The sequence below is a fragment of the Periplaneta americana genome, chromosome 4 (genome assembly GCF_040183065.1).
Source record: "Periplaneta americana isolate PAMFEO1 chromosome 4, P.americana_PAMFEO1_priV1, whole genome shotgun sequence".
Classification (NCBI taxonomy): Eukaryota; Metazoa; Arthropoda; class Insecta; order Blattodea; family Blattidae; genus Periplaneta; species Periplaneta americana.
Window position 1 is genome coordinate 200,125,765 of NC_091120.1, and position 26,198 is coordinate 200,151,962.

The following is a 26,198-nucleotide window of genomic DNA, read 5'->3' on the forward strand; positions in this document are numbered from 1 at the left end:
AAAATGTGTCTGGCAATGTGCTGAAGTGATGTCAAGCATGCTTGAATGCCAAAGGTTAAAATTTCCAGCAATTACTACAAGAAGGTAAGCCTTTATTTCAGTATTATAGTTTTATTTTGCCACAAATTACAGTCACCGTTTGGCAGGAGACGGGTGACTCGTATAGCATGCGGAAGCCGCGCGGCCACCAGTAGTGAGCGGCCATCTTGGCTCGAACGCTCTGTATAATATACCTGCAGAATTTTTTCAGCATTTTTCCCCATGTGAGTGACTTTTTTAAGTGTAGAATTATACTGAACTTTAAAAATAAAACAACAAATGCCTCAGGACTGAGTAAGGGTATGTTAGTAAGTTATATATTAATAAAATTTAAAATTTTATAATGTATAATATTTAAAGAGCAGCTATCTATTGAATAAGTTTTACAGCTGGCGCCAGCGTTTTTGGTGTGTGTCCTAGAGTATAGTGCCCAGTTTGTAAGCATGTTGCTATTGGAACTGAGAGTAGTACCACTTCCTATACGTCACATTAGCCATTTTACAAATACAGTTATCAGACTGACTACAGTAAAGGTAAGACACTAGCACTTAATGTTCCCATTACTTATTTCACATGCCAAAAACGGTGATGTGGACTGTAACCACAATTGAGGCCATCAGAACCATAGTGATTTAAGTACCATGGGAGATGTTTTGAGATATTTAACTTTGAAAGTTGGGAGATAGCAAACCGTCAATTCACGCAGTAGACTTTTAGCTTAACATAATGGAAGTAGGCAGTCTGCCCCAGTATAAACATTCTCATTTTTGGTAAATTTGTTACTTAGATCACTGTGGTTCTAACGGCCAAAATTGTATGTGAATTCTGAAGTACACGGTATCAGGTTATTCAAAAAATGTACCTCTATGAAAATCTCGAAATTGACATTTTGCAGCATCTAAAGCCAAGACAGTAAAAAATAAAGACACATCATACACAGATCTTTGTATGTACACAAAAGTGAAATTTATTTGTAATTTCCAGAACATTATTTATTTCTATTTAAATCTTTTTCCTCCAAAACGTACAATTTTATATTTTAATATGAGCATAGTGAAATATAAACAAGCAAAATTTTTAATACAATGTATCAAGCCTATGTTTCTCGCACATTCAATATAATAACAATGTTAACATTTCTCTTTCTTAATTTTACCTATACTGCAATAGCAACCTTAAATGTGAAGTGGGTTTCAATATAAATAAAATACTGGTACTAGCTCCAACTTAAGAGAGTACTCATTATATACGCAACAAGTCCAATGCAGAAGTTAATGGCTGCATGTACTTTCTCATTATATATTAGATTTTTTTTTTTATAAACAGTTGTTGTTGTTTTCTAATGCCAGGCGTTTGACAATAAGGTCATTTGACCTCTTGCACTCCAATATTTTTCAAAGATATTATCATGACTAGCCACTGAAGCACAGATTTTGAGGTGTTCCGAATCCATTTCTTGGTTTGAGTTGCACAATGGGCAGTTAGGGGACTGATATATTCCAATTCTATACAGGTGTTTGGCCAAACAATCATGGCCTGTTGCCAATCTAAATGCAGCTACAGACGATTTTCGTGGTAAATCGGGAATTAACTGTGGATTTTGATGCAGATAGTTCCATTTTTTCCCTTGAGATTGTGTTATCAAATTTTGTTTGTTGAAGTCTAAGTATGTAGATTTAATAAAGAGTAATACGTAGATTTAGTAACAGGTCTGTAAGTAGCAGTGCTGCCCTTCTTTGCTAAAGCATCTACATTCTCGTTATAAAGAGTATATGTACGTGAACGACCATAAATATTATCAGAAAATGCAGGCTCTAAATTTCTAAAATTTTATAAGGAAATGAACTCACAATAATTGAACAAAAATTACAAGGTACCACAACAAGACTTATTAGAACTTAAATATCTGATAAAAGTATAAAAAAAGATTACTAATAATACTTTTTAGAATTCACTTTTGACTTTAAATTAAATTTTCCCAAATTTGAAAATTTTACACATATTATTTCATAACTCCACAACCATTAGATATAGAATTCTGAAATTTTGTACACTTATTTAACATGCAGTTATGCAAAAATTAGACTATAATAATGCCCATTTCTTCGAAAATAGAAAAATTAGGTCACAAAACATTATATAGATTTTAATATATTTTATATAGAACAAACAAAAAACTTAATTGTATTAAAATAAACAACTCTACATGTCCGAGAGTAGTCTACTTTTCAGAAATAAGTGTTTATTAAATGCAGAAAAAATACTAAAGATGTCAGAGAGATCATAACAAGTTATGATTATCAAATGATGTAACTGCAGAATTTTTTTTTATTATACTTTGATAAAACTGGTTTGAAAAATATTATTAGTAACCTTTTTTATATTTTTATCAGATATTTAAGTTCTAATAAGTCTTGGTGTGGTACCTTGTAATTTTTGACCAACTCTGAGTTCATTTTCTTATAAAATTTTAGAAATTTAGAGCCTGCATTTTCTAATAATATTTGTGGTCGTTCATGTACATATACCCTTAATGGCGGGTACTTGATTGTTCATCATTCACTCACATGAAGCCAGTTGTGTAGACCAATTTACAAACAGAATCATTGTCCAGAATGCATCATAGAAGGCTGGTCTATGCTACACCCATGATATGATGATAGTTTGTTGGGATGCCACAAGGGAATTATCTGGGCCACGGACTTGCCCAACATAAGTTATAAATTGGGAGTACAACGGGAACCGAACTCGGGTCCACAGGATTATAAGTCCAGCGCTCTAGCCACAGATCACCGTGGCAGCACATATTAGGTTGTTTTAAAACTTATTAGATATGAGCTTATACAGAGCGTTCGCCTATGGGTGAGGCCAGGAAAGCGGCATGTACTGATACGCCGCTTTGTGCGCGCAGTTGTTGAGACACGCTCGACGATCAAGGACATTAAGGTCGACAAGTTATCAGTTGTGAGCCAGCTGTTGCAGTATTTAACACGTTCAGTGCAGTTTCTTGACACAGTAGCATAAATATTCAGCGTGTGTGTAAAATTTGTTAACAATGCCAAACGCAAAATTCACGCTTGAACAAAGAGTTTTTATGTGTGATGCATATGTGAAAACAGAGTCATGTAGAGAGGTGCGTAGGCAATTTGAAGTGAAATATTCGGGTGCTCCAATTCAGGGTAGAGAAACTGTTAGACGTCGTTAACAAATGAAGGACAACAGGGTCGATAAATGCTACAATTCCTAAGCGAAAAGGAAGAGTATTGACGAGAGAAAAAATTGATGAAATCAGTGCATCATTTACACGCTCTCCTAATAAATCTCTAAGACGTGTTTCACAGGAAGTTAGAGTTTCAAAAACATCAGTCTTTACTGCTGCTAAACTTTTAAAATTAAAACTCTACAGAGTATAGTATAGCAAGCAGATGCTTACGGATAGACGATTCCTGCAAGCGACACCGCAGGCAGGCCGCTTTCCTGGCCCCACCCGTAGGCGAACGCTCTGTATTTGTTTAATGCTTGAATCTTCTACAAAGTATAATTCTTAAAATACTATATGGGTGTTTACTATGTCACCATAGCAATACATTTGCCTTAGATTAGCAATGCAGAATGAGCACTGGTTCGAGTCATGAGGGAAGAAATTTCGGTTGGCATAATTCACTCTGATGGGGTACATGCACGTGAGGCTATCACTCAGCATATTATGTCCTGGGTCTTCATGGACTGACATACAAAGGATTTTTGTTTAGTATTATTACAATATAATTAGGAACATTAAATCCAGATGTTTGAGATGGGCAGGGCATGTAGCACGTATAGGCGAATCCAGAAATGTATATAGTGTGTTAGTTGGGAGGCCGGAGGGAAAAAGACCTTTGAGGAGGCCGAGACGTAGATGGGAGGATAATATTAAAATGGATTTGAGGGAGGTGGGATATGATTGTGGAGACTGGATTAATCTTGCTCTCAGGATAGGGACCAATGGCGGGCTTATGTGAGGACGGCAATGAACCTCCGGGTTCCTTAAAAGCTATAAGTATTATTACAATAATGGTGCTATTTTTAAGAACATTTTATTTTATTTCTAGGATAAACTATTTCGTAAACATGTAACATAAAAAGCCTCGAATTATTAAAAATACAAGGATATACAGAGCGTTAAAATGGCCACCCTACCCCGTTATCTCCTGACCTAGTTGCCTCATGAGTGATGCCTTATTGGTGTTACTTATGAGGTTCAAACCTGTTTTGACTAAACAACAACCAGGAAAAAGGTTTCGCCATTGGCCTTCTGTTAAAGATTGAACAGCACTGCTGAAAAACAGAGTGCGTACTTCCCCTGGATCGAACTTCGGAAGATTTTGTTGTATAGTATGGACAAATAACACAGGATGAAAGGATGTCAAAAAATGTTACGTTTTATTTAACGATGCTCGCAACTGCCGAGGTTATATCAGTGTCGCCGGTGTGCCGGAATTTTGTCCCGCAGCGCTATACCAACTGCACCAACCAGGCCGATGAAGGGATGTCAAGATTAAATCAGTAACATTCATCTAACTTCCATTCAATGGAGTTCAGTTTAGTTCATGACAATCCAGCACATATTAGAAGAGCAAATCTTCATTTATGGTACTTATGTTACAAAGAAACTGTATAAAAAGTGTTGTGCTATATTTCTGGCACTCATTGTAAGGTAAGCCAATAAATTGCATCTATAATGTAATGTATAAATCACCAGATTTTATTGTTGAAAGCTGAATCACATCAAAGCGGGCTCTTACTTGCCCGTGGCAATGTACTAAGAGACACCTGTTTCCAGGGGTCCACCCCATTATATTACATGTATCGAAGATGTTGAATACATGTATTCTGTAAACATTAGCATTTAATTTTTGGAGTTTCATATGATGAAAAAGTACAAGAAGCAAAGTGCAGTATTTTGTTGTTACTATTTGTTAAATGATGTTTGGCAAACTTAACGTTTTTAAACTGATTGATAAAACGATGAAAGAGTAATGGAACAGAGAAAAAATTCTCTCCGGCACCAGGATTTGAACCTGGGCTTTCAGCTCTACGTGCTGATGCTTTATCCACTAAGCCACACCAGATACCCATCCCAGTGTCGGACAGAATCGTCTCAGTTTAATTTCCAACTCTTGGGTTCCCTCTAGTGGCCGCCCTCTGCACTACATCATAGATGTCTATGAACGTAGGACTGAATTCCACACATGTGCTGAGATGCACTCATTATGAGTGACTAACTGGCCGGTGACATGTGTGGACTTCAGTCCTACGTTCATAGACATCTATGACGTAGTGCAGAGGGCGGCCACTACAGGGAACCCAAGAGTTGGAACTTAAACTGAGACGATTCTGTCCGACACCAGGATGGGTATCCGGTGTCCGATGTGGCTTAGTGGATAAAGCATCAGCACGTAGAGCTGCAAACCCAGGTTCAAATCCTGGCGCCGGAGAGAATTTTTCTCCGTTCCATTACTTTTTCATCATATGATGACGCAGAATATCTGCATGGAAATATCATATATACTTCGGTACATTAAAATAATATATATGATTGATAAAAACTTGATTCATATCCAGCCTTCAGGTGGCTGCTTACGCATTTCACATTTAAGGTTTACATTATAAAAATGTTGAAGAGAAAAGATAGTAATAATATGATGGACTGTGATAGCATTAAATTACAAGGAAAGAATTCTACTTATTTTTTACTCTGGGAGGAGCTCAAGCGATACATCAAAAGCTTCACTCTACAAATGCGCACAACAGAACACTGACAACACCAACAAAGATATTTCATCAAGTGACCACAAAACATAACATACAACATAAATGTATACACTTTGTAACACAGTTTACTATACATAGGGAATCAAATAGTAGAAAGAATAAATCAAGTGAGTTATAAAATATCATTTGCACAGTGCATCACTTACTCATTGATTTAAAAAAGGCGTATGACTCGGTTAAGAGATAAGTTTTATATGATATTCTTACTGAATTTGGTATTCCCAAGAAGCTGGTTCGATTAATTAAAATGTGTCTCAGTGAAACGTACAGCAGAGTTCATATAGGCCAATTTTTGTCTGACACTTTTTCAATTCACTGTGGGCTAAAGCAAGGAGATGCACTATCACCTTTATTTTTTAACTTTGCTCTAGAATATGGCATTAGGAAAGTCCAGGATAACAGAGAGGGTTTGGAATTGAATGGGTTACATCGGCTGCTTGTTTATGTGGATGACGTGAATATGTTATGAGAAAATCCACGAACTATTAGGGAAAACATGACAATTTTACTTGAAACAAGTAAAAGACATAGGTTTGGAAGTAAATCCCGAAAAAAACAAAATAATATGATTAAGTCTCGTGACCAGAACATAGTACGAAATGGAAATATAAAAATTGGAGATTTATCCTTTGAAGAGATGGAAAAATTAAAAATAGGAAATTTATCCTTTGAAGCTATGGAAAAATTAAAACACCTTGGACCAACAGTAACAAATATAAATGACACTCGGGAGGAAATTAAATGCAGAATAAATATGGGAAATGCGTGTTATTATTCGGTTGAAAAGCTTTTGTCATCTATTCTGCTGTCAAAAAATCTGAAAGTTAGAATTTATAAAACAGTTATATTACGGGGAAAAAGGTCTTTGGAGAGGCCGAGACATAGATGGGAGGATAATATTAAAATGGATTTGAGGGAGGTGGGATATGATGGTAGAGACTGAATTAATCTTGCTCTGGATAGAGACTTATGTGAGGACGGCAATGAACCTCCACGTTCTCTAAAAGCCATTTGTAAATATATTACTGGTTGTTCAGTATGGTTGTGAAACTTGGACTCTCACTTTGAGAGGGAACAGAGGTTAAGGATGTTCGAGAATAAGGTGCTTAGGATTTGCTTAGGAGAATGGATTTGAGAGAGGTGGGATATGATGGTAGAGACTGGATTAATCTTGCTCTGGATAGAGATTTATGTGAGGGCGGCAATGAACCTCCACATTCTCTAAAAGCCATTTGTAAGTAAGTATATTATTGGTTGTTCTGTATGGTTGTGAAACTTGGACTCTCATTTTGAGATGGAACAGAGGTTAAGAATGTTCGAGAATAAGGTGCTCAGGAAAATATTTGGGGCTAAAGGGTATGAAGTTACATGAGAATGGAGAAAGTTACACAGCACAGAACTGCACGCATTGTATTCTTCAGCTGACATAATTAGCAACATTAGCATCGAGTTTCATGGGACCACAGCAGAAATAACACTGTTGATACCCTGGGATAGACAAATCCAGAATCCTAGAAACATACAGTGAAGACAGTATTTAAAAATAATAAGTTTCTCATCTTACATCCCTATATATAATAAACTGTGTCAGACATACTATATGATCTCTTAATCCATGATGACACAAAAACTGATGTGCTTTTGTCTGTTTCGTACATAAATTTACTTGTCCATTAACAGTAGGGAGATGGGTTGAAGTCATTCTTTATTTATTCACTTGTAGAAATGATAAGAATAGTGGATAGAACAAAATCCCCTGTGATATGCATTGACTGTATTGCAGTAGTGTTTCATTTGTTTCTTAATACTAACAGAGCATCCAACATAATTACACCAACTACACCACACCATTCATAGTCATTGAAGAGTGAATGGAAATAACGTTTACTAATACTGATAAAAAAAAAGGGGTAAGTAAAATCCAATAAGACATTATAATGCCTACACTGTAATTATAACAAAAGAGTTCCTCATAAATTTACAATTCAGGGAAATTCAAGATTACAATTTCTGAAAATACAAGGAATTCAAACGGAGAAAACTTTGCATTATCTAAATTTAATTTGTAGTCGTCCTAATTATCAGTTGTTACGAAATTCAGACCTATAACTGAATTAATATTGTTTCTCTTGTCAATTTCTAAGTGGTAAAAGACGAAAATGCCATAGACCAGAGCATAAATGATCATTTTTTTCAGGAATGGTTTAAATCAGAAGTGATGTGATGTAAAATCTCATTTCAATTTTTCTTCTCGCACATAAATAAATTATACATATAAATACTTGGGGTGTATTACAAGCAGTAACATGACCTGCTGCCAGGAAGTCAAGAGGAGGATAGCAATGGCAAAGGAAGCTTTTCATAGAAAAAAGAGCATCTTCTGCAGACCTCTGAAAACATAACTAAGGAAGAGACTAGCAAAGTGCTTTGCATGGAGTTTGGCATTATATGGGCCAAAAACATGGACGTTACAACAAAGTGAAGGCAGACGACTGGAAGCATTTGAAATGTGGATATGGAGAAAATAGAGCATGTGTAATGGACAGATAGAATAAGAAATGAAGCTGTGTTGGAAAGAATAATGCTGAAACTGATCAGGAAGAGAAAAAGAAATTGGCTGGGTCACTGAATGAGAAGAAACTGCCTACTGCATTGGAAGGAATGGTAAAGCACTATCATACCAGATATGCTACAGAGAACCTGGACTGAAATTGAGTATTGTTTAGATATCGTTCCTGTTACTGAGAGACTAATGTAGGAACATTGATTGTTTTTGTGAAAGTGAATTTACTTCCTAATGAAGGTGACAAAAATGCCCTCGCATTTTCCTTTTTCTTTTGAAAGGCGGCTGAATTCATGGAAGTTCGAAAGAGCCACTCATTGAAAGCAGATTTCGAAGGTGAATTATCTCAATTTTATATTTTGAATGTCAAGTAAGGAAGAATTCCCACATCCTCAGTTTACATTAGGACATGTCCATTAAAACATACACACTTTTAAAAGTGCAATTAAAGAAGAATGCAATAAAATATTTTGAACATATCTATGCTTTAAATTTATTTAAATCAACAAATATGTCCGAAACATTAAACTACAATCTCCTTCAATGATTTACTTTTAAGTTGAAGTACTATTTAAAGGACCCGTCATAATATAAACTTCAATTCTACGCTACAGATTCACAAATCTCGACGACCCTGCAATGATGATCCCAAATAAAACATTTTATTTAACAATACTATCAACTGCCAACGAATTTTGCCTGCACCTTCTTTTAGAGACAAGAGTTCTTTTAGGTTCTGCAAATCTACGATGTGGGATTCACAGTTTTACTTCCTCTATGGAAGAAGCTATACTAAGGAGTTCATCGCCCTTCATAATACATTGGCCTCAGCACAAACCTCAGATCCAGTGGCCAGCACAATAACTGCCAAACAAACAAGGATGACATAAGCTCAAATTCCCTTACTATGGCTCTCATGTGGTTTTTCTTCTAATCTTTACAGTGAGCTCCAGTCTATTTTTTTTTTAACTGAAATATTTGTTCACTTAACATTCGAGAAATGGGTCACATTTTCTGTTTATGTAGCAGAATGAATATTGCTGTAAAAGTGGTCAATTTAATCAAGTTCTGTCCATTGACTACAACAAAAAAAAATCGAATCCCTATAATTACATGAAAAAATGATGCTGTTCGTGATTGTTATTGTGAAATTGTTGGAATTGCAAGGATGTTTGAAATTTGAAACAAAAGTTTGATTTTCTTTATATATTCTTCATATTCACCAAATTTAAATTTAACACAAAGCTTTCTCGTTAACTATTTCATAATCGTTTTCTCATTTCACAAGACCTTGTCACGAGACAACAATGCAATTGATAGTCGAATCGATCTATGCATCAATATGATGCCAGTGAAATGTTTGAAATTGTAATGAATAATATTTCTTTGGAAAACGTATTATATGTCTTTCACGTGTTTTTCAAAGTGATATAGTGTTAAAAGTTGTGTAATCAAGATGTATGATAATATTTCATTATAGAGAACTGGATTCATTTGAAAATTAATACCACAGTTAAGTACTTTACAATTAGACTATCTTAAATTAACTATTTCTGTCTTTATACTCCCCGCATTTATTAATCATCCCCATTTATGTAACCGGTACTAATAATTTTTCATTAAATTTAATATTTCACTAAGCTTTTACATGTTAAAAAATGTTTCACATGAATCTTCTCCAAGTTCACCTGACACTGAAATCACAAATCTACAGCTATTGTTTTAACACGGCTTTGTGTTATTTAAATATCATCTGAAAGAGTGTATTATTTGTCATATTTTGTACAGACTCTGAAACAAAATTTGGGCCACCTGAATTTTTCAAATTCCAGTTATAACATAGTCCCTGTACTAAGAAAGCAAAATTTTTTATCAACAGTAATCTCACTAGAGGTTTTGATTTATCTACAGAAAATCAAAACTAGAGTGGGATTTAATTGACTATTACACGATTAGAAGAAAGTATATAAAAATTATAATAAATAAAGTACTCTAATACAATAAAATATTAATTGACTTACTGAAATTCTATTTCACTAAAGTTAGCTTCACCAAAGCATTTGAACAGAGCTGCCATTTTCAGTTGACTGTCTATGCTGTAAACAAATGACGATCACAAAGCATGTTTTATAGTACCGTAAAGAATTTACAGTTTGAAATGTTGGCAAACAAAGAAACAAATGCTAGGAGGTGATAAAAACAGAAGAAAGTATATAAAGATTAGAAGGAATAAAGTACTCTAATACAATAAAATAGATACTAACTCACTAAGATTCTATTTCACTAATGTTACCTTCACCAAAATGTTTGAACGGAGCCGCCATTTTCAGTCGATTATCTATGCGGGAAACAAATTACGATCGCAAAGCATGTTTTATAGTACTGTAAAGAATTTGTCGTTTGAAATGTTGGCAAACAAAGAAACAAATGCTAGGGTAGTGATAAAAAGAAACACAAATGCTAGGGAAGCGATAAAATTATGCGCTAAGCAGCCATGATTGGTTAAAAGACATCCTTTCGTACAGTTTTATTGGTCGAAAGTAGTATGACATAGTAAAAGTGTAATAGTCGATGAAATCAATATAAAACAAGATGTTATTAACAGAAAATGATCTTTTTATGTCTCTGGCATGTCCATGTTCCCTGAATTTCCCCTTTATTCTATTCACGGTTGACAGAGAAACAGATGACCAATTTGGACGAGTTTCGTTAAAGTATGCATACCTCTTATGTACATCTTCAGTCACCAAATCCTACTACCAACGAATCAAAATTCATTCGTTTTCTTCATAAGACTGTAACATTCTCGGCCTGTGGTGCTTGGGTCTATAACCACTACATCATGAAGACACAATAAATATAATGTTAAGACGTAACTGATTTTTTTTACACTACTACAATTCAAGATATGCAAAATGGCCGTAGTTATGTAAGAAGTAACCAAACGCCAATTTTTTAAAATCTGGATCTTTGCTGCAAAATATATCTAAATTTGTGAAGTGTGTTATCCAAAATAGAACCAACTTCACTCTGATTCTACTAACTTCTGGAGAGAAGAGAACCAACTACCAGCAGTATTATCCAGAAAGTCATGTATAATGTTACTATGGAAAGTGATGAAAACTTGTTTGTAATTGTACTAGGAAAGTGCCAAGTAAACCCTCAAACCTATATTATTAAATTAGTGTGAGATATCATAAGAACGAACTACCATTTCCATCTTTTTAAATATTCTAAATAGAACCAAATCCAGTTTTGCCCTTTTGGCCGTAAGAGAAATGTAAATGGCAAGGATTAATGTGTAGTTCTGGAAGAACTTATCAAATTCCTTACAAAACTATACAAAGTACTTACTTCTAAAGGAACTTTGATGTAGAATTTTAATCCTAATGTTCATTTAAAATGGCTCTTGCCGAAAAAAACGTATTTTGGAGTTGGTTTCTTCTGGCAAAACTACGTCCAAATGAAGAGTACTATGTTCTACCCAGTGTACAAATCAATATACACACTGCAGCGTGAATCATGACATATTGATCAGTGATCTATAATAGTGAACAAGAAAGCAAATGGAAATCGTGTAAGATTGTGTGCATATACATCATGTTGTGTGATAATTTCATCTCACTGGATAGTTTCGAGGGAAAACTTAAATTTTAATTAACAAATAACAGCATAATATAATTGTTTCTCGTATTAAAAATAATAAAAAAATAAAAAAAAAGGACCTATACTTTTGAAACATACTACAACATCCATACTTTTGTTCAATATTAAGACATGATAGAAAAAAAATTCCTTCGCATGACGACCACTAAGTCCGGCAGTGGCAACCTAGGCAGTTTTGTAAATGAAGAAATAAAGTGAATTTCATTGCCATTCTACAAACAGATACACGAAAATTCTGTGGTGTTTGGGTTAAGGTAGATAAGTCATAAAAATGAGTTTGGGGATAAATGAAAATTAAACTTCGGACCCTTATTGCAAATAATTTTCTACACAAAACACATCAACTGCTAGTATTCTTTTGATTTTTGTACACCCACTTGTATAATTTGTGTTTTTATCTGGGGAACAAAATTCCATCTACACCACAAAAAAAAAAAATAAATAAATAAAAAAAAAAAACAATCCCCTTTACCTGAACACCACAGAATTAAAACAATTCATTTTAACATTGTACAGTATAACTACGCCACCCATCCAGACACTCACCAATTAATGTTGCTGTTCTGGAAGTTGCTACAAATCTTAAAAATATAACAAGAACAAAGCATAACACTCCTTAAAGACAAAATGTCTTAATTTTGAATTTCAATAACAGAAATGAGACACCATGAAGCAAAATCCGGATGTCTTATTTATTTTTGGCAGGGCCCTTAACTTGGTTATCTACCCTGTCTCTGTGAGTGGCTTATAGATGTCACTAGTGCCAAGATGCATAAACCACTTAGTATGTCAGAAACACTCCAGAGTGCTCCACGGGTAGTGAGTTCACTATACTTGATTTTTTGAAAGATGGGACCTGACAAGAATGTTGCGATCAGAAAAACAACTGAATGTCACATAGCGTGGTAGGCCTGTTGCTATGGTAGTAACGGTTCAGTTGCCAAACTTACCGTTCCCACGTGGCCAGTGCTTAATAGCTCTCTTGGTGATATTTATTGTGCACACAATGTTAGCATTGGTACGTTTCGTGTTTGATTCTCTGTCGATTGTTGTATTGCTTTCTTACCTTCGCGTCAATTGTCAATTAATGTTTTAACGTCAGCCATCTTAGCGTCAATTGCTACCTTCCATCAGCTGGCAGCGTTGTAGTCCATATTGGCAACATAGCACTGCAGTTCCAAGCTCGACCGCTTAACTGTCATGTCCCATCTTTCAAAAAAACAAGTATAGATGATAATGGAGAATTCCGTGCGTTTTTTTTAAAGCACTTCATGTCTTTGTTGCAGCAAAATGAGGGTCGAAAAAAAACGTAAGTAGGTCAACTGACTGCAAAATGGTGGACAATTAATATTGGCTTATATTACTGCAGTAATAAATTTAACCTTAAAAGAACCGAACATGTTAAATAGTTTCGAATTCCATGATAATGACATGGAATTATTATTACTAACGATTTTAACAATAATAAATGTTGCAAATGACCAAAACACGCATTCCGCCATGATGGATCGTGCGGCAAACTCGTAAAGCGATGTTTTGATTTGCTGCACGCTTGCTGCAGCGACGGTGAAGCAAATGTAATAAAAGAACGGTCTTGCTGCAGCGCTTTACGTCTTGCTTAAAAAAAGAACGCACGGATTGTTGGAATGTCACAGGGTAACCAGTGTACTGGAGAAAACCCTGTTTGTCCAGACCATGGCTTGCCCAATGTAAGTTATAAATTCAGGGTAGATCAGGATTTGAACCCATGCCCCTGGCTTATAACCCCAGTGTTCCGGCCACTGGGCTGTGGTGGTTAATTTTGAAATTTCAGTACTAGAAATGAGATACTGCTCTTATGATGCAAAATCCAGAACTCAGCTTCAATCAAGGCACACTATCTGCTCGTTCCACACTACAGTAATGATTCAATGTAAATAAATCTCAATGTCACAATGATAAAATAAATGATCACAATCAAGCTGCATACAATAATCACCAATCAGATGCCAAAGATAATGTGTCGACATGAAATGGACTCTTACTTTTACAAGAAACAATAACGAATCATCTACCACAGAGAATATCTCAGAATCACATAAACTTCGCACCCATGATGCTAAACAAAGTCACGGATAAGAGAAATATTAAAATTGGCTAGACAATATCAAGGAGCCATTCATGCAGTCTTGTAGAGTTCCACTATCACAGGCTCCCCATCAGTCTCCTTGGCTAAGACCAGTGTACAAAATAATATTGCTATATCCCCTTAACACCCCCCTGTAGACTATAACAAAATATAGTAATATATATATATCGACTATCTTGATACGAGCTCAAACTTGGGCAAGAACCTGAAACAAAGCAAAACAAGCAGTCACAAAAACGTTTTTAAAACATTTTTAAAAAGGCCACATTTTAACATAACACGAAGTTAAAAAGTCTCTGATGCAAGCTGATAGCAAGTCTGATATGTAGGGCTAGGATTTTTATGAAATTGCATCTTTTTTCTAGTAAGCCAGAAACATAGCTGCTTTAGTATTTATATGTTATGTGATAAACTGAGTGTTTTAAGACATATTTGTTAGTGCATTTTTTTTGCATTTTTTGCCTGTTTCAACTCATAAGAGCATCTTTTGTTTTAGTCGGTAATTTTTTAGGCATTTTCATTTAATTTTGGCCATAAATCCCCATTATTAATATAAAATAATGTTTATTTTCTTTGATATTTTCTTTACATATTTTGTCCATTAATACCGGTACCCATTATTTAGTATAATATTTTATGCTCGACCATGACGAAATGTAGTATACACCTGGTAGCAGTCCTTTAATGCATGTCATTAAAGTACACCTATTCATTAGAGTTCAGGTTTTCGATTATTCTCGGATATGCAATCGAAAGACAACTATCGAAAGGTCACGGAGGCTGGAAATCCAATACTGTTGCAGAAGGTTACGTTCTGTTACTATAATAATTAGCGTTAATTGTAAATAATATTCAAATAAATTCAATTTGTCATCTCGTTTTTCAATGTCGAATTCAATTTCAAGGTTATATCAAGAATAATGTTTATCTTACTCTCTACTCTTATATATCAAGGTCTCGAAATCCGTTTTCCGGAAAAAATCAATACTTTCGCGTCTGCGCACATCTCACAATTCATGAGGTAGGCTATTGCACTCACTCACATAATAACAACATGAATACTTACGAATAATTTCAAGTTAGAAATATGGTGGAGCATAAAAAGTCGTATGACACTTTCCTATAATCGTAATTAAGACGCTCATATGAAAATTATGAAACGAGCTTGCGCTCGTTTCATAAACATCCTCGCGTCTTAATTACTACCATTATAGGCTCGTTGCATAATGTACTATTAATCGTCTTTCTACACAAATATTGTCATTTTAACGTAGTACATCCCATGTAATGGATGAGTCCAACCACCCCTTCAATATAGACTCCTCTATACCTGCTAATTCCAGATAAGAGTGGCCTTGTGGTAGACTACACGGAAACTAAAAGTAAAGTAAATCCATGGTGCTACAGCCCATGAAGGGCCAAGACCGACCAGCTGACTGCTGACCTCACATCCACATGCCGACGCAGAGGTGAACGATCATACATGGAAACTACATCAGGTAAAATAATTAATTAAAGTGTACTACTTAGAAAAAATTATGTAAAATTTAATTACTAGTCTAAATATTAAGTAGTACAAAACCTCTTTGTGCGAGATCGTGCGTATTTGCTTGGTTTCTGCACAAAACCAATCCGCGGAAAGTCTAAAATTCCACATTCAGTATTCCCAACCTAACACACATAACAATTTCCCTCTTCTTACCGCTTAAGTGACATATTGATTTTACTGTTTTAGGCTTTTAACATATTATTTTTAGAGACGTTCAATATAGTAATAATTATAAATTGGAAACTTACCACTGCAATCTCACCTAAATTGCACTGTTAATTATTGTTTTAAATATTTGCAAAAATTAAGTAAACTCTACAACTCCACCAAAGTTACTGCATTCATGATGCAAGTAACATTAAGGAAGCCGTGAAAAAATCAACAAGATTCCAGACTCATCATAGACTGGGGGGAAAAAAAAGACAGACGTATATCACGGCCTGCTGGAGTATAGTAAACACAGAAAACATTTTAAAGCAACAATGTTGAAGATAGATATTTTTGTTTTGTAAATTTGCCGTCATTGAACAGAAACCAAGATGGAGATTTCATTGCAACTAATTAGAAATTCCTCTTTCAGGTATGTAATAAACGATCTTCGCACAAAATAATGTACGATACACGAGTGGTATGTTTTCTTTCAATTCTCAGAAATTAAAAAAGCTCAACTACGTTTTGCTTTTTCAAACTTTTCCTCGAACATGAAAACTCCAACATACCGCTCTTGTAATGCATATTACTATTTCCTACTACGCCAATTATGCAAGATCAATTTTTAGGGCATTTTAAGGTCATTTTTGAAAGATTTTTAGGTCATAAATACATTGTTTTAGGACATTTTTTTATGATTTATAGGTCATCAATATCCTAGCCCTAATGATATGTTAGTGGGCTTCATAAGCCTTATTATGCACCAACTTATTTATTTTCTTTGCAACTCAAGGTCTCACCTTACTATTTAGGGCGGAGCTCCTTTAGAGCACACTTGGCAGCAGCTCTCTTTGCTTGCACCTTAGTCTCGCCAAATCCAAAAAAGGGACGCCTACGGCCATCAATGTATACATCTACTCTGATCATCACAATTGAATCATCAATGATTTTGCTTCGCCTGAGGAATAGAAAAACCAGATGTTAGAACAAACAATATGTCTATTGTCTACCTTGAAAACGTCTCTATTTGTAGTCGGAGGGAGGTAAAAATCAGAGAATAATAAAAATAATAATAATAATAAAAAAACAAAATAATAACGATGATAATAATGATAATGATAATAATAATAATAATAGTTACATCAGCTGCTTGTCTATGCGGATGACGTGAATATGTTACGAGAAAATCTACAAATGATTAGGGAAAACACGGGAATTTTACTGGAAGCTAGTAAAAAGATAGGTTTGGAAGTAAATCCCGAAAAGACAAAGTATATGATTATGTCTCGTGACGAGAATATTGTACGAAATGGAAATACAAAAATTGGAAATTTATTTTTTGAAGAGGTGGAGAAGTTCAAGTATCTTGGAGCAACAGTGACACATATTAATGATACTCAGGAAGAATAAATATGGGAAATGCCTGTTATTATTCGGTTGAGAAGCTTTTATCATCCAGTTTGCTGTCAAAAAATCTGAAAGTTAGAATTTATGAAACAGTTATATTACTGGTTGTTCTTTATGGTTGTGAAACTTGGACTCTCACTTTGAGACAGGAACATAGATTAAAGGTGTTTGAGAATAAGGTGCTTAGGAAAATATCTGGGGCTAAGAGGGATGAAGTTACAGGAGAATGGAGAAAGTTACACAACACAGAACTGCACGCATTGTATTCTTCACTTGACATAATTAGGAACATTAAATCCAGACGTTTGAGATGTGCAGGGCATGTAGCATGTATGGGCGAATCCAGAAATGCATATAGAATGTTAGTTGGGAGACCGGAGGGAAAAAGAGCTTTAGGGAGGCCGAGACGTAGATGGGAAGATAATATTAAAATGGATTTGAGGGAGGTGGGATATGATGATAGAGACTGGATTAATCTTGCTCAGGATAGGGACCAATGGCGGGCTTATGTGAGGGCGGCAATGAACCTCGGGGTTCCTTAAAAGCCAGTAAGTAAGTAATAGTAAGTAAAATATTCAGTTTAGCAAACATCAGTTTTCCACCTTGGTAACCTGTATTTGAAACTTGGCTGATCTAAGTGAAATATGTGGTGCACAAAAATGGTACCAGTACTTGATGGTAGATTTTCAGGGGGTACTCCCGTTTCCATTACAGACACTCCACCACTGCTCTTTTAATCATCATCAGGTAGTGCTATTTAGTTTGCTTCCTATGGTGCACCAAGGGCACTCTTTCAAGTTCTGACCGAATTGCTAGAAAATCAGAGATATGCAGTAGTGACCTCAGGAAATGAAATCAACTTATACATTTTTGTTTTCTTGGATGATGATGTGCAAGTGTGGAAAAAAAGTGTGTGAAAATAGTAATTAAAAATAATGCTTCAAAAGAACTTGCTACAAAAATTGAGAACGAGAGAACAAAAAGATGTGAAGAGTAAAGGTGACAAAATGTAAAAAGTTGAAGCTCAGCAGAGAATAAATCTCCATCAACCACATCAAATTATTTCAAATTCTTTCTACAGATATGATGCAATAAATATTTAATTAGTAGCCCAAATACTACAAATTGCATGTTTTAGTTATTTAAAACTTTTCTCTTTGGTAGTGATGTAGCCTGTATCTTACATTTCGTAAACTAGATTGATTTGTATTTTAAATTTTAACTAAGATTTTAAAACAAGACAATCAGAATTACTACTGTTCTCCAACCAGGAGATAAACCGTGAAAGGAATGTACTTACTATTGTGTCATCTATTGGAGCGAAGTAGATAGATAATATTAGAGTTATAACGCCAGTTTAAAAATCATGTGCTCCCCTGCATATGTTATTTCCTGTATGAAGGAATTAAAAGACCAGGAGATTAATAGTGATCTAATTTTGTGACTAGGATAGTGTAAAAATGTGCATATCAGTGTTATGGTTTGTGCTTTGAGAGATAGCCAATAGAGATACGAGTACCCATGTGTGTGACCTTATGACATCTTATGACATCAACATTCATTCACAGTATCACACCGCTTCGTCTCATTCCCTGGAGACTTTCTCGTGGTTGGAGTACAGTATTGCATGCCATAAAAATATGACATAATTTTAAACGAACAATATGTAAAGTTATGTAGGACTTACAGTAGTGAATTCAATGTAACAATTATTTTATTGTTGAAAATATGGAATTTGTTCATAAAATGACATTTCTTATGCATTTTAAATAATATTTTCCAGTAGGAAGAGTCGATAATAGTCACCACATTATTATTATAATAATAAAAAACTTGCCATAAGACAATTGCCATTTTGTTTCTACATTGTGACTTCGGTTAAAAAAAAAAGTTGTTGTTGTTTTCTAATGCCACGCATTTGACAATGAAGTCATTTGACCTCTTGCACTCCAATATTTTTTAAAGATATTATCATGACCAGCCACTGAAGCACAGATTTTGAGATGTTCCGAATCCATTTCTTGGTTTGAGTTGCACAATGGGCAGTTAGGGGACTGATATATTCCAATTCTATGCAGGTGTTTGGCCAAACAATCATGGCCTGTTGCCAATCTAAATGCAGCTACAGACGATTTTCGTGGTAAATCGGGAATTAACTGTGGATTATGATGCAGAGAGTTCCATTTTTTCCCTTGGGACTGTGTTATTAAATTTTGTTTGTTGAAGTCTAAGTATGTAGATTTAATAAATCTCTTCACAGAGTAATACGTAGATTTAGTAACAGGTCTGTAAGTAGCAGTGCTGCCCTTCTTTGCTAAAGCATCAGCATTCTCGTTTCCCAGGATTCCACAATGGAATGGTATCCATTGGAATACAATTCTTTTATTGAGTGATATTAATTGAGAGAGCATTTTAGTTATTTCTGCTGTTTGAGATGAAGGTGTGTGTTTAGAGACTATTGATAGAATAGCTGCTTTGAAGTCTGACAATATAACTGCATTCCTAAATTTATTGATGTGGCATAGAAGATTCCTGAGACTTTCCCTTATTGCAATGATTTCACCATCAAAACTTGTTATTCCATATCCAAGAGATCTATAAAGTGAGAAGAGACAGCACGTAACACCTGCACCGGCACCTTGTTCTTTGAAAGTATTACTGCCCTTTCAGTACATAATTCATGTGACAAAGCAAAAACTGCGTGAGAATTCGATTTGCACATTGCACAGACAAATTACTTACAAGAACTTGGGTGGCTGCACAGCTCTCTCATGCAGGAGACGTACTGGCTGCTTGGGTACACACTTCTTGAACTCATCTAGAGAGAAACACAAGAGCAGCATGTTTCATCTAGTTGTACAATTTACCACGGCTGTTATAGAAACTCGGTGACACATTGCTCAAGACGTTCATGCTCTTATGAAATTTATTAAATTAGCAGCACACACAATTAGATGTTGTTAGTGATGGAGAAAAATTCAATTTGGTGCCAGAGATCGAACCCAGGAACCCCAGTTCTATACACTGATGCTCTGCCACTGAGCTATGCCGAGGCTCAATCCTCAGCACCAGATAAAATCCTTCTCCTTCGGTTTTTTCCCTTACTGGCATACTCCCATGTTCAACATGTACAGAGTGATTTATATAGAACTAACACATTTCTTTCTTTCTTTATTTCAAAACAAATGAAGCTAGCCACAATATATTATACCTCAAATGTGAGATTACTAACCTCTGTTGCAGATCATATGGTACAACCCAGCGAATAGGGATTATAAAGAATGGACACTGAGTGAATTTTCCTGTGTTTTGTTTCTCTGTGCGCCAGCATTTAGTTCCACTTTCAAGCGCTAGAGGTAGTGTAATCGAGCATACGCTAAGATAATTAATTGAGAATAGAGTTGAGACACAGGATCCAAACATCGCCTACCTTATTGCATTATCCAGTAATGCTTTGCTTCAAATAAATTCAAGTTAACAGCTTTTCCTTATTTCTCAGTGACAAACTAGTTGTAATAATAATATTTTATATTTCAGATATCATAAATTATATTATAAAATAATTTAATACATTATAAAATTAAGTATCGAATTCGTTTAATATTTGTATATAATATAATATAGGTATATGGTTTTACTTCTCGTAAGAGTTTTGTTTTTCCATTTTCAGCGCTATCAAATCATTACATATTTTAATTGTTGTTGGGGTCAACGTCTCAACTCTCATTATAAAGGAACTCTAGAGTGTAGACATTAAAGTTAATGACGGATTTATTATTTTATGGATCCAATTTATTTTATTTGAGTACATAATGTACCTAGATGTATTAATTATATGTGTAATATTTCCGCTGTGTCGACTGCTAGCTGTGTGATGTCAGCGCCAACTCTAGGGAGAAAGCAGAATCTCACGCTTTAGCTGGCTTGAAGGTCATTGAAATCAGCCCGGCTACATCAAAGGTACCGACGCGAAGTGTACATTCTTTATAATCCCTATTCGCTGCTGCCCCCTGTATGTCCCTGTCAATTCTAAAGTACTTTTAACCAGATATCAGACATAGCTGCACTCACTGATTTCTCGATGCATGAGTCTGTAGTAAACTCTCCACACCTCCTGCAGACGCAGTCCACTGTCAAGAAAGATTGCTCCTGCAATCGACTCGAACAAATCTCCCAGAACTTTGGGCACCTCAACTGCCTCTGCAATGTGCGTCTCTTCTTCTTCCAGCAAAATGAGCACCTGAAAAATTCACAATAAAATGGAACCTTTATCGCCCAAACAATATCCACAGAATGTGATAATGAGTGACTCTTATTTCATGTATTTTATGTCTCTTTACAGCTACACTGGCAATCTGATAATACAGCAACAGTGATGAAAATTACCCCCTTAAGGGTATATGTACGTGAACGACCACAAATATTATCAGAAAATGCAGGCTTTAAATTTCTAAAATGTTATAAGGAAATGAACTCACAATTGGACAAAAATTACAAGGTACCGCAACAAGACTTATTAGAACTTAAATATCTCATAAAATTATAAAAAAAAGGTCACTAATAATATTTTTTAGAATTCACTTTTTACTTATGTATTTATACAAATGACAGACTACAATAATGCCCATATCTTTGAAAATAGAAAAATTAGGTCACGAAACATTATGTAAGTTTTAATATATTTTATATAGGACAGATAAAAAATTAATTTTATTGTATTAAAATAAACAACTCTACATGTCTGAGAGTAGTCTACTTTTCAGAAATAAGTATTTATTACATGCAGGAAAAATATTAAAGATGTCAGAGAGATTATAACAATGTTATGGTTACCAAATGATGTAACTGCAGAATTATTATTTTTTTTTTTTTCATATTTTGATAAAACTGGTTTGAAAAATATTATTAGTAACCTTTTTTAAACTTTTATCAGATATTTAAGTTCTAATAAGTCTTGTTGTGGTACCTTGTAATTTTTGTCCAATTGTGAGTTCATTTTCTTATAAAATTTTTAGAAATTTAGAGCCTGCATTTTCTGATAATATTTGTGGTCGTTCACGTACATATACCCTTAAGGAATTTTATTATCTTTTTGATTTTGCTAATGTATTGTGGGTCCTTATAATAATAATAATAATAATAATAATAATAATAATAATAATAATAATAATAATAATAATAATGGTTTATTTAACCTGGCAGAGTTAAGGCCATACGGCCTTCTCTAACACTCAACCAGGAGTAAAACTGCGTTACAAAATACACTACAAATTTACAAAGTACACTACACTACACTACACCATGGCATGGCAAGTCCTCAGGTTGTGGATAGAGGAGACGGCCTCCAGATATGGGGGATATCTGCAAATACGTATATTGAATAAGAGTTGTAGACAGCTGATAAGGGGTGGTCCTCCAGATTGGGGGTTGGGCGAAGGGCTAACAATCCTTTAGATCAGTGAAGTTCTTAGAATATCGTCAATGCTTGTTTCTTAATCAGTATGAATGTTATGGTTGTTTCGGAGTCAGTCGTTTGACAAGCTGGTGGCTAATGAGAATACTAAATGAACAATAGATGTAGAGTTCTTGAGGTCCTAAGCAAGGGAACGAAGAAAGCAAACATTTGAATAGGCAAGAAATTTACCGGTAAAGTTACGTGGAAAATTTACCAATTCACAAAATTTTCTTTCTCACATCACTATACAGCAATAATGAAGCAATAGTAGAAGGGCAAGAGTTGTTATTTAGTCAACTGTCCGAACCTCACAAGTGATACCAACAAGGCACCACTTATGAGGCAACTACGCCAGGAGATAATGGGGTAGGGTGCCCAGTTGCTTTCCCCCTCCATTGCATACATTGCCGATAGGGATATCCTGAACTAGCACTAACAGATAGTGCACGTGTACTTTGAGGGATGAGCTTTGCGCGTGCATTTGTTTTTCGGTATATAAACATTGAGGATTTACGTAGTGTATTAGTGCATTAAATACTCTTAAAAACAACTCAAAATGCCAAATGTTTGTTGTATTCCTATTTGTGGAAACCAGGGAAAGCCTTTTGTCTTCATTCAGATCCCGAAATATTCTGAATACATGCTTTGAACCTTTAAAAAAAATGTAACTAATTAAATTGCGCCTCGAAATAATAACTACTTCAAGTAAGGAACTGCTAGCTACAGTTTAATTCTGCAAGAGGGAAAAGAAAAATTAATAGAATCATGTGCAACCTCGCCAGCAAGCTACTGTATGTTAGCTTAGATTATATTCAATACTTCTAGGAGTCTCCGAAGTTTATGCCAACATTTTACGCCTGCAGTAAACTCTCGATAAACTGGGATGTTTATTATCCAGGACGATCCATAGTGAAATCCATTTCGTGAATAATGTTTTTAATGTGCTGTAGTCTAATTATTAAAACCGTGTTTTAGTTCAACCTACATAGAATTCAAAACTGCATGTCCTTAAGCTACAAAACGCACAAATAATTGTGATACTACTTCGATCATATTATAATCTTATCAAACATTGCATTTGATCTTTCTGTAACTAGAGAAAAAATACGAGGAATTCAATCTCGATAGTTCCTTCCCTATAAAAAAAACCACACTGATGGCTGCATATCCTGTTTTTAGCGTATGGTACTTACAATACTAATGATTAAAGAGGTAATATTCACCTTCGACAAAGTTCCTATTTTTATTTATTTACTAGCCGTACCCGTGCGCTCCGCTGCACCCGTTAGAAATAAATATAAAGTAATTATATAATTAAAATAGGACATTTGATCCAGGGAACATTCGTGTTTGATAGAAGGATAAATCGTTTATTATGTTACTTATTTTAAATTTAATTAAAAAATTAAAATGCGATCATTTTGATCCAGAGACCACTCATTTGGTCATAAAAATTAGTTTAGGAAATACAGGAAACGAATATACAGATTAGCCTATCAAGTTTTCTGTGCATAAGAAGCTATTTTAATCTTACCTGTCCTCGATTCACTCAGAAGTTACTGTGATAACATTATAGCATTATGTCCATCTAGAGAAACTACACTTTCCAATGGTGAATTAATAATTAATTATACAAATCGGTTAATTAAGCTTCTGATATTACTTCATAGAAACGCAGAAACATTATCTGTAGGCTATCTTTCATAGCTTTCGATTGTTGCTGTCCAAGGCCCCTTATAGACGAAGTCATTTGTTTTTTAATTCATTGCACGGCCTTAGATGGCAGTTATTTTAATTTTAAAACTCATTTATCTCATTAAATATCAGTCCTATCAAAATTTTTCAAAGAATAAAACTTATCGGAAATGATTTTTAAAGCAATTTTTATTATGTAACATTTTTCATAAAAATCAATAATAAGCGAGATATTTCGATTTATTTAATTCAGGCCCCCTTATAACCCCCCTTTTAAATAATGTATTTTGAATGCCATATAGCCTATAATCTAAGTTACGACGAACTTAATTTATATTCCAATTTTCATCGAAATCCGTTCAGCCATTATCGCGTGAAAAGGTAACAAACATACAGACAGACAGACAGACAGACATACGATTTTCGGTTTCAGGGTGGTTAATTATATATGTTAGGACCAATTATTTTTGGAAAATCGAAAATTACCACAAAAATTTCGGCTACAGATTTATTATTAGTATAGATTTAGTTTATTCGTACACCTCGTTCTCAAAGTTCTCGTTCAGGTTCAAGAACATTCAATTTACTCGTATTTATATTCTGCATACTGCAGATTTCCCCATCAATCTCCTAAGGGGAATCGCTCAGTATTATAAAAGTTTACGCTATTATTTACGGTAAATTAAATTAAGAGGTTAGAAAATACTGAATTATATTAAATTATACTAGGTTATACAAAATAATTATAAATATAATTTTGACACGCACAGAAAACCAACAAGCGGGAGAACATAATCAACTGTAGCATATGATATAATATAGCCCTACAGCAAGTTGTGCAGCATGGAACGCTCCTGCCATCTAACAGTAAAACTTCGCATAAGATATCCCTATTAGCTACATATTACACTAACCAGACTTCAGATGCATACAAACAATTGTTATTCCTCAGACCCAGAAGCATTCACTGGCCCCATTATGTAATGGTCTTCAACACGATTATGATATACCAAAACTGCCAGTTGGTTTTACCAGAATCCTAACTATAGTCTTCACAGTGAAACCAGTTGGCTACCACAGTGTGTCCAAGATGTAAACACAACAAATCTCGGTAGTGTTACCTCTTCGTTGATAACGTGGTTGTGCTCATCCTGGAACTTCACGAACCGATCCACCATGTCCATCAGCTTGGGTGAAGAGTATTTCATGAACTTCTGGAATCCATAACGAACAGCAAGCGATGCAAAGGTAACATTGTTGACGAGGGCGGAGCGCAGATCAGTGAGCTCGCCTGGTGTAAGCTTTCCACACGTCTCGTATATGTGGCACGTGATCAGGAAATCTACAAGGCATGTCAATTAACGAATTTAGTTTACAACCAGCTGCTTCTGTGTGACTTACACATACTGATTATTAAAGGATAATGCAATCATTCTGTTCCCTTTCTACAATAGTCGACTAGCTGATTAGTCAAGAGGAGAAAACCACTTGCTGTACCATTCTGTTCAATCTGGTGAAAATGTTCTATAACATATTGTGACAGCGACGTGAGATTCGAACTCACGACCAGCGTCCTGTAAGAGAGCAGATCGTGCGGGCTTCACGGAGCACTGATGGACGGCGCGGCGGAGAGAGGGGAAAGGGCCTATGCGGCGAGAGAGATCGCGCGCCCAGCTGCTTACGGAGTGAAGGGGAATGGTCCTTCCCGACTCTTCCAGGAGCCCGTCGAAGT

The 26,198-nt window shown here is 35.1% G+C and overlaps 1 protein-coding gene across 3 annotated transcripts in view; it reads right to left on the bottom strand.

Moving 5' to 3' along the window:
- Positions 1-982: 982 nt before the first annotated feature.
- Dcr-2 (Endoribonuclease Dcr-2) overlaps positions 983-26,198 on the bottom strand; it is a 134,929-nt gene continuing 109,713 nt past the window's right edge. For all 3 annotated transcript variants that reach the window (XM_069824612.1, XM_069824610.1, XM_069824611.1), the window contains 5 exons: positions 25,588-25,808; positions 21,388-21,556; positions 20,059-20,134; positions 16,710-16,867; positions 983-14,415 (listed from right to left, as the gene is read on the bottom strand). In XM_069824612.1, coding sequence (XP_069680713.1) covers positions 16,714-16,867; positions 20,059-20,134; positions 21,388-21,556; positions 25,588-25,808 — 620 coding nt within the window. In that variant the 3' untranslated portion in view covers positions 983-14,415; positions 16,710-16,713. The remainder of the gene's footprint in view (positions 14,416-16,709; positions 16,868-20,058; positions 20,135-21,387; positions 21,557-25,587; positions 25,809-26,198) is intronic.